This window comes from Benincasa hispida, chromosome 8 (genome assembly GCF_009727055.1).
Source record: "Benincasa hispida cultivar B227 chromosome 8, ASM972705v1, whole genome shotgun sequence".
In the NCBI taxonomy this organism is placed as follows: Eukaryota; Viridiplantae; Streptophyta; class Magnoliopsida; order Cucurbitales; family Cucurbitaceae; genus Benincasa; species Benincasa hispida.
Genome location: NC_052356.1, coordinates 44163692 through 44173418, shown reverse-complemented (window position 1 = coordinate 44173418; position 9727 = coordinate 44163692). Strand labels below are relative to the sequence as shown.

At 33.5% G+C, this 9727-nt stretch overlaps 2 protein-coding genes across 3 annotated transcripts; one reads left to right on the top strand and one right to left on the bottom strand.

Annotated features, from left to right (window-relative positions):
* Positions 1 to 237: 237 nt before the first annotated feature.
* LOC120083164 (protein MHF1 homolog) lies at positions 238 to 2564 on the top strand. Of its 2 annotated transcripts, none has more exons than XM_039038770.1 (4): positions 238 to 451; positions 607 to 678; positions 1776 to 1859; positions 1983 to 2564. In XM_039038770.1, the coding sequence occupies exons 1-4, from the start codon at positions 361 to 363 to the stop codon at positions 2126 to 2128; spliced, it is 393 nt and encodes a 130-aa protein (XP_038894698.1). In that variant the 5' UTR covers positions 238 to 360; the 3' UTR covers positions 2129 to 2564. The 2 variants fall into 2 exon arrangements, with proteins under 2 accessions (XP_038894698.1, XP_038894699.1); XM_039038771.1 differs by having other exon boundaries at positions 251 to 451; positions 1779 to 1859; positions 1983 to 2557.
* Positions 2565 to 2823: 259 nt separating this feature from the next.
* LOC120083163 (transcription factor ICE1-like) lies at positions 2824 to 6029 on the bottom strand. The gene is made up of 4 exons (XM_039038768.1): positions 4629 to 6029; positions 3550 to 3774; positions 3244 to 3414; positions 2824 to 3129 (listed from the first exon to the last, which is right to left on the bottom strand). The coding sequence occupies exons 1-4, from the start codon at positions 5778 to 5780 to the stop codon at positions 3046 to 3048; spliced, it is 1632 nt and encodes a 543-aa protein (XP_038894696.1). The 5' UTR covers positions 5781 to 6029; the 3' UTR covers positions 2824 to 3045.
* Between the last annotated feature and the right edge of the window lie 3698 nt (positions 6030 to 9727).

Genomic DNA, 9727 nt, shown 5'->3' with positions numbered 1-9727 from the left:
CAAACATAGTTTAATTGATATACCATTGTGTCAGTTGTATTGAAAAGAAAAAAAAAGAAGATGATACTAAAAAAAAGTTTGTCTATGATTCATAATCCTCAATTTCCTTGGACAAAAAATCGACCGTAACAAGCTTAATATCTATATGCTTCTAGTACTTTTTTCCCTTGCAGTGAAAAACTCTTTGCGACATCGTGGTGGTCTCTTTTTCTTTCCAACCCAATTAAAAAAAAAATGGTGAAACGGTTCGTTTAAGGCCATCCCGTCGCCAGTTGCATTCCTGGAGGGAAATAAAGGCGGATGGGAACAGGTACAGTGTAGCCAAATGTAGTAAATTTCTCCAGAAGCTTCTGCTCTGGAATGAAAACTGGGATCGAAGAAGACGGCTCCGCCTCCGAACTCTTGAGGGACAGATTCCGACTCTCCACCATTTCTATCGCTGAAGCGGAAGGTTAATTATCTTCATCTTACTCTCTTCATCTTTGAGCCTCTCTGGTTTTATACATAACATAGGCATAATCATCCTCCGATTTCTAAATGCCAACTCGAACTTTTCATACTTTTGTTTGGCTTACTCTATGTTCCAACTGTTTGGTTTTTTTTCAGCCAACAGAAGCGGCATGGAAATTTCTGAACCCGTGATGACTTGTGTCGCTGATTTAGCCTTCAAATATACAAGTTAGTTTCTGCCTGTTTTGAGTCTGTAATGTTATCTTGAGCTCTTTGTTTCTACATGACTACACCCGATAACAGGATATTATATTGATCCACTGGAATTGTTAATATCGGAACACTTTCATTCTTTATTATGTAGATAATTGCTAATTCTCTTAATGTTCTTTTCTTCTACCTGTGTTTCCATCATTTTTAGGTAGCTTATATGTAATTTCAATTATAAATTTCCTCATTATTTAGCATGTATCCTATTTGTTAGGACGCCTCTCTGTGCTTTGTTGTTAAATTGTGAGACCTAGTTGGAAGGAAACGCATAACTTTGGTCAAGTTTAAGAAAGAAAAGAGTTTCAGAAGAACAAATGATGGAGAGACTATTGTGATTACTTAAAGAATGACTTCGCACGATACTTTTGGATTCTAATCAGATGTTCTTATAGTTCATATGAATGTTTCTTCTTATTATACCTTCAGACTTACCTTACAGTGATCATGTTACGTGTAAAGCCTCAACTCTCGTTGTGCTCTTGTGGGAGAGTATCCCTTAGGTAGAATAGGCCTAAGAACCAAAAATGGCGCTTACTTAAGACTTAGATTTTGTGCTTGGCCTCAAGGAATACGATAGGAAGGATAGGCCTAGTTGCCTTGTGTTTCTTTGTTTATATTTCAATCACGTAAAGAAGACATATAGTTATTTTAATTTATATTTATATATTAGCTTCAAGTCCATTTTCTGTTACTGATGAATATTCTATTCATCGTCTAAAAGAAGCAAATATATGCTTATATCACATGTATGAAATTAGTATATTCCTTCATCATAGGCATGAATGATTTGGTAGGTTTACAAAGTTTCAACCAGACCTTGAGTTCATATCTTGGTATAGGGTCATGCTTATGTCTGTAGTCACAGGCAGCTAACATATGAAATGTCAATGGTACAATACATGCAAGGAAAACAAGATTTTGTTTACACTGCCGCAGTTAGTTCTAGTTGCATCTAAGCCAGCAAGGAAAGAAGATAATTCTGTCATATTTGTGTTTTCTTTGTTTTATGATTCTCAAAGTGTTGCAATGAGATAATGGAATGATAACTTATGTAGCAGAACAGTTGGCGAAGGACCTTGAGTTATTTGTTCAGCATGCTGGTCGGAAATCTGTGAATACAGAAGATGTAATACTATCAGGTTAGATTGTCCGATTCCCAAGTTGTTGTATTACTGTCTAGTTATATTTAGTCCATATGCAACAGACTTGAAGTAGTGCTCAATAGCCTGAACCTCTTCGCTTCTGCTTCATTTTGGTCTCAGCCCATAGAAACGAGCATTTGTCTGCCATATTAACATCCATCTGCAATGATCTAAAGACAAAAGAACCTCAAAGTGAAAGAAAGCGGAAAAAGGCACCAAAAAAGGAAGATAGAGATAGAGGTGCAGTGCATATTATTGACGCTTAATCACATCTCCCATCGGGCTGATCTCTAGTTAACAAGGGTGCATACCAACAAGCAATGACAGTAGCTTATGACCTCTTTCCATTTCTTGGTTATACTAATTAGTAATACCATTTTCATATTTTATCGGCCTATGGAGTTCTGATTTAAAGGATAAGCTTCTGCATCATGTAAATTGATTGAAGCGTTCCATATGAAGGAAACATGGCTTTCGGTTTGTTATGAGATTGTCAAAGCATGAGCTTCAATGTTTATTGGTTGTTTTTGTTGCGAACAGGAAATGAGTCGGAATTCTGAACAGGGTGATAAATTGCTCTTTGTAAATCTACAGCACCATTGTATGATTTAGACTTTTAGTTAAGTGCTCAACAATTTGATATTGCGAATCATATTTACATGTGCATGATGCAAATATAATAGCCTAGTTCTGCATGGATTAGAATGGTTCAGCCCTCTCTCTCTCTCTCTCTCTCTCTTTTGGGAGAAAGAACCCATTCGTCTTGTTAGTCTTGTTAATCTATCTTTCGAGCAGTCGAGAAAAGTTGGATGTGTTTGAACAAAATGGATGAAAACCAAAAAGTGAAATTCTCTGATCTTTTTGGTAAGTGGTGATTCACAAGGTCAAGCTTATCAAGTTACATCCTTAAAATTGCTAACACGATTCTCTTTTGCTAAAATTGGCATTTTGAAACATGGAATAGCTACACAAACCGCAACCTTAAATTGTGATAATTATCTCAACAGCAAGTCAATGCATATAATATTTCAGAAGATTTTACTTCTGAATCAACAATGGAATTATTTTCCTGATAAAACAACAGAGAAGTCAGCCTAAGGAGAGAAAAAAAAGCAAGGTAAATTGTGATTGAAATGATTCAGTTTGTCAAAGGACGAGCATTCTTTGTTTGTCTCGCAGATTTTCATGTCGCACCATTGAAACCAACTGAATCCAATAACATTGCTTTTATCTGCTCAGGATGGACATCTTGACCTTCGCTGCATTGCTGAAAAATATGTACTCTTATTAGTCATAAGTCACAAGGGTCGGGTCATGTCATCAAGTACACATGGATAAAAGGTAAATAAAAGAATCAAGTGTATTTCAAACAGATTTTTACCTCTGCTCGAAAAATGTCCATAGCAAAACCATTAAAGCAGCTAATCACAGCCTGCTGGATGTCTAATCCAAGATTATCTAATGCCCTAACTGTGGAGAGCAAGAGACCCGGTCGACGACCACAAAACATGTGTATATTTACTGCCCGTCCTTCTCGTACTCTAACTTCGACCTATTAGATACAGTAATATCATCAATGCTTTCTTCGGATGACAAGATCATAGTAAATAGTATGATTACAAATGCAAGAGTCATGAATCATTTGAAGGGCAAAGGAAAGTTGTCCCAAGATAAGGAATTTATTTACCCTTGCAGGTTGGCCATTTGGGCTGGGAAATGAGCTAGGACAAAGCTCCTCCTTTATACGACTCGAGAGGCTTGGCGGAGTTGGAGTCAGGGGGTGGAAGCTTGCACCTGGCGTGAAGGCTGCCCCAGAAGGAGCAAACTCCAGTTCATTATGGAGGTCATTGATTCTTTGTAGTAGTTCCTTCAAGTACTCAATTGCATCCCCAAGAATTGAAGCTCTATCCATCTAGTCAGTACCAAAGGGAATTAGCCATTACATATTATTATGTTTACTCTATGAAGCAAACCAGAGGGAAAAAAAAAAAAAAAAAAAAGAAGAGCAGAGAACCTTGAAAGGAACTACTACATAACAAATTCTTACATACATGGTTACAAGGACCTGTTGGAATATTCCCTTGGTATATAGATCCAAAAGAAAGAGGCAAATGAGAGATGCTTTCACCTTTCAAACTCTGTTCATTGGTAATTTAGAAGGCTAACTTACAACCAAACAGTGCATCATCCAAGTATAGGTCCTTCTATCATTATTGACAAGGAGTGGGGGAAGGGAAGCATAGAAATAAAGAAGTTTAAGCAGAGAGCATGACATGATGAAAATGTCTCAAGTGTAATAAGACTAACCTAGACTTCATTAGAAACCGAGTTCGAAAGTTCGAACACTTCGATTGAACACTAGACAGCTGATGGAACTCGATTAGAAATGAGAATGAGAAGGAAGAGAACGAGGACATGCCATATTTGTCAAAGACACTGTTTCTTGCTAGAGCAAGATAAAAGAATTGCATCCTTTACTAGTGGACTTAAACATTCAAGTGGCCTAGATTCACGTACCCATATCTCCATTTATGAAATGTAGAACTACCAAGAATGTGGAATGAGTTGCAATCATTCATATGAATTTGAAGCAATTTTGGAGCAGTTAAAAAACGAGGCTTTTGGTTTAAAGAAAGGTGGGTGGTGGTGGTGGGGGGGAGGATGTGCTTATGACCTTGTGAATCTTAGAAGGCGAAAATATCACGTGAAATACAAATATATGAAACTAGCAAGAAACAAAGATAATGCCAAGAAATTCATTCTTACTTTGCTGATTTTTGGAACAACGGACCTCAGCATGTACAGCCTATCATTGAGCTTCTTCCTCCGGCGCCTCTCAGCCATCAGATTCTTCGCCGGAAGTCCTTTCTTCTTCCCCTTCTGGTCGCCGCCGGTCACCGTACTATTGGCGTTAGATGTATTTCCAACATTTCTTCCACTATCATCCAATTTAGTGTTAGTATTCTCAGTAAAGTCATCAGAATCGTAATTGAAACGGGATGTATCGATGCTAGTATCTTGCAATTCATCTGCATAAATCATTTTCCTCTTCTTCCCATTTTCATCACCCACTTCATTTTTTCCAATGCCTCCTTCAATCCTGTTTGAAAACCAGCCGCCATCGGGGCTCAAAACCCCCAAGTTGCTTCCCTTATCAGCTAAACTCTTCCTTAGAGCTGCCCTCTTCTGAAACAGAGTTGGTTGAGCTCCCACCGAGGGAAAAGATTCTAGAGGTCTCAAAAGTTTAGACCGATTCAGAAGCAGAGCATTTCCCAAATTCTCATCGAAACTCTGGAATCCCGCTAAACTCGAACAATTGTCAGTCATTGGGGGCAAATTTGGGGCTGTCAATTGAGAGCCTAAGCACAAATTAGGAGTGTTCATCTGGCTAGTTGGGCTTAAATCAGTGAAACCAGTTAATAACCCACCTCCATCGTTGAGCAGAGTCGAAGCATTTGAAGCTTGAACGTCAAGAAACCCAACCTCTGCTCCCAAATCGAAGCCATGGTCTAAAGGGTTGTTAGAAATTACCTTATGAAGTGAAGACAAAGTGCGTGTTGGGGGTAAAAAGAAGCGCAATTGAGATGGGTCAATGTTATTAAACATAGAGGAAGAAGGGGAACAAGAAGAGGAGGAATCTCCAGGAGGGAGCAACAAATTGTCAGGAGGGTCGGTGAAATTCTGAGAGAAGGTAATGTCATTGATGTCGGTGTGGTGATTATGGTTATGGAGAGCATTTGCAGAGATGCACCAATCGTCTTCAACCTCGAGCATGGATTTAAAGGTAGAGAGAGAAGTGATTTCGTCTTTGTTGTCCAAACCAGAACAATTAGCATGGTGGTTGAGATGGTTGTGGGAAGCAGAGTCTTCATCGTCGCGATTATCCATCCAAAGAACGTTCCCAACTCTAGAAAGCATGATGATGAAGATGATGATGATGAAGTTGAATTTTTTAGTGGTTTTTTGGAGGTTGGGTTTGAAAAGAGTTTCTTGGGAATGGGAAAAGAAATGGAGGAAGGCTGACAGAAAGAGATAACTGCAGTGAGGTGAGGAGGAAATGAGAGAAAAAGAGAGAGAGAGAGTTAAAGAAGGAGATGGAGAAAATTGAAGAGAAGAAAAGAGGAAGGTTGCAGAAGGAAAAGGGCATTATCTTTTTGTTTTTCTGTTTTCTTTTTTGGGTTTTTTTTTTTTGTAAAAATTTTAATTTTAATTTTATTTATTTATTTTCATTTGGGCGTTATAGTTATTGGGTTTGTTATTTATCGGAATTGAATTGAGACGAAAGAGCGGAGAAGAAAGCAGAAAGCATTTCTTTTTTTTTTTTTTTTGTTTTCTTACGAATTTTTGGGGAAACAAACAATGACTGACCGTTACACTAATTTGCATATACCAAATACATGTTTTCATCTTTTCCTATATATCTTTTCTTAGTAGTAGGTGAATAATTTTTTAATAACTAATCTTCTTATTAGAAAAAAACACTCACATCTAGTCATTACACGTTTAATAATTTTTTAATATAAATGGGAGTTAGAGATTCGAACCACAGACTTTTGAATCCTCAGTATACATGAATGTCAGGTGAGCTAAGTTCTTATCGATCACTTAATAAATTTTTAAACTTTAAACAATGTGGTAGATTTATAAAATTTTATTTTTGTGTTAATAGGTCTATTGTGTATCAAATAATTTTAGTAATTTGTATATTTATTAAACACAAAATTTAAATATAGATAGTACAAAATTAATGTCTAAATGGAAAAATTGAATTTCTAACTTTGATGTAGATAGTACAATTTTGTTTTTATTTTTTATTTTTTTGCCAAATAAATTATTCTCATTTTGATTTGCAAAGTACTTCTAAAAACCACTTTAAAAGTTTTGATCGTAGTCGATTAAGAAAATAAATTTATGATAATATATGGTCCTATTTGGTAACCATTTTATTTTTTATTTTTATTTTTGCAAATTAGGTCTATTTCATCTACATTTCTTAAAATGATTTGCATCTTTTTTTAAGTATGATGGTTGAATTCTTAGCTAAATTTTGTTTTTAAAAAAAAAAAACTTTTTGAAAGCTACTTGTTGTCCTCAAAATTTGGCTTGGTTCTTTAAATCATTAGTGAAAAGTAGATAAAAAAAAGAAGAAATTTAAAGATGGAAATAGTGTCCATAGGCTTAATTTGCAAAAACAAAATGGTTACCAAGTGGGCCTTAATTGTCAAAATTTAGCTTATTTTTTAAACAACGGGTAAAAAGTAGATAACAAAGAAAGATGCTTGAAGGTGAAAGTATGTTTATAGGCTTAATTTTTAAAAATAAATAATGAAGGCTTCGCTTGGCAACCAATTCGTTTTTTGTTTTTTGTTTTTGAAAATTAAGCATGTTTTCTCTATTTATTGATTTGCACTTTTTTAAGCACAGTAATCGAATTTTTAGCCAAATTCAAAAAATAAACAAATTTTTAAAAGCTATTTTTTTTTAGTTTTCAAAATTTTGTTTGATTTTTAAAATTATTGATAAAAAAATAACAAATGAAGAAATTTGAAGGGGGAAGTAGTATATATAAGTTTAGTTTTCAATAACAAAAATAAAAAATCAAATAGTTATAGTTTGGTTTTTTAAATCCTAATGTGTTCGATTTTTGAAAAAAGGTGGGGGTGGGTGAGTCAACTTTTTTAAATCATCTAGTCTTTTGAGAGGATTTAATGAAGTACTTACTAAAAAAAACATTTAAAAATGTTTTTTTAAAGTGTTTTTACTTTTCAAGTCACCTATTATCTAACTAAGCACTACGAAAAAAAAACATTCTAAGTAATAAGTTTAATTCAGATGGTGCCTATTTAATCTCTAAATTTTTAAAAGTGTTTCATATGCATCATTAAATTTTTACTTTTATGTTTAATAGGTCCATGAACAATTTTATGTTTGATAGATTCTTGAAAATTTTGAAATTTTAAAGAATTAATTGATCTATTAAGTATAAATTCAAATTCTATGTCAAATGGAACCCTAAAATCTTTTTTTATTATGTTGTGTTTAGTAGATTTGTAAGTTTTTTAAGAAATTGAAAATTCAAAAATTAAATCTATAATTTTAAAAATCAATTATTAAACCCTCGTTTGGTAATTATTTTATTTTTTTATTTTTTTATTTTTTAAATTAAGCTTATGGACATTACTTCTACCTTCAAATTTCTTCATTTATTATCTATTTTTCATCAATGATTTAAAAAATTAAGTCAAATTTTGTGAATTAAAAAAAGTAGCTTTCAAAAAGTTTTTTTTTTTTTTTGTTTTTGGAATTTGGCTAGGTATACAACTATTGTACTTAAGAAAGTTACAAATCTATTGTAAGAAATATTGATGAAATAAGTTTAATTTTTAAAAATGAAAATAAAAAATAAAATGATTATTAAATGGGACTTAAGCTGACACAATCCTCAAAATTTAGGGATTAAATGCATAATCTAACAAGAATATATATGTAATACAATCTAACCGAGTCCTGTTTTTAAAAACACAATAACACAATAAATTTCAGGAGCCGAAATCAAATTTCCCTTGGCAATGTTTATCAATTTTTGCTCAACCTTAAATTAAACCTTAACTTAGCTTGATGTCGCAATCTTTAGCTTTCCGTTAGTGTTGCAATTTTCACACTATAAGAGATTTTTGTTTGAAAATTTGTTAGAATATATATAATTGAAGCGTGAGAAAAACAAAACAAAAGTTAAGAATCCCATTTAGTAGTCACTTTGTTTTTTTTTTTTTTTTCAAGGATTAAGCTTATGATACTACTTGCACCTTCAAATTTCTCTCTTTTATCTACTTTTTACCAATAGTTTAAAAAACTGAGTCAAATTTAGAAAACTAAAAAAAGTATTTTTTTTTTAAATTTTGTTTTCGTTTTTTGAATTTAACTAAGAATTCAGCCATTGTACTTAATAAGGATGGAAATCATACCATTGTACTTAAGAAAGATGGAAATAATTGTAAGAAATGAGAAAGAAATAAACTTAATTTTCAAAAACAAAAAACGAAATAGTTGTCAAATGAGACCTAAGTTTTTATTAAAATTTTATGAGTTTGAGGAGATTTGTTCCATTGTAATTGTTAAAATTTTGCTGAAATTCGAGTCTTAGAAGATTTGTACTTGCTTTTATTAATATTAGTAGAAGAGTTTAACAAAAATTAAATAAAGAATAAAATCTGATATACCATTCTATAGGCTACATATGATAATTAGCAAGATGGTTGAATCTGAATTCTATGTTCAATAGAACCCTACAAAAAGAGAAAAGATTCATAAAGAAGAGAAATTATTCAATAAGACCGTGACAATGTAAACTGATAGATGTTTACCGTTAAATTATGAGACAAAAAGTGTTTCAAATTTTCGAATCAATATTCAAGGATTACAATGACTATGAGGCAGCCACATTCAAGAAGCGGACTGATTGATTGAATAACTGTCCTTAGAAAGAGGGCAATAATCCTTGAAAGCTGGGAATAAAATAAGTTAGATGGATGACATAATAATGTAAGGGTCATGCATCTCGTGAAGCCTTAGTTTTCACCGCACCTACTCTTCTCTCCCACCAATCAAAATCCCATCAAATTAGCCCTCCATTTTCCTTTTACCTTCAACAACAAAATATTACCCACTCAAACTCATTCTCTGTTTCTCAAACCATATATGGGAACTGAAATAGAATAATTCTTTTTTCAAAAGAGAACCCCATTCAAAGAAAGAGGCTTAAAGAGTAAATTGCAAGGACTGATAAGCCCGAAAGTAGGGAGCTTTTAATGGTGCAGAAAGAAAAGCCAGAAGGGATATGAAGGCTTTAGATTAGATTCAAAATT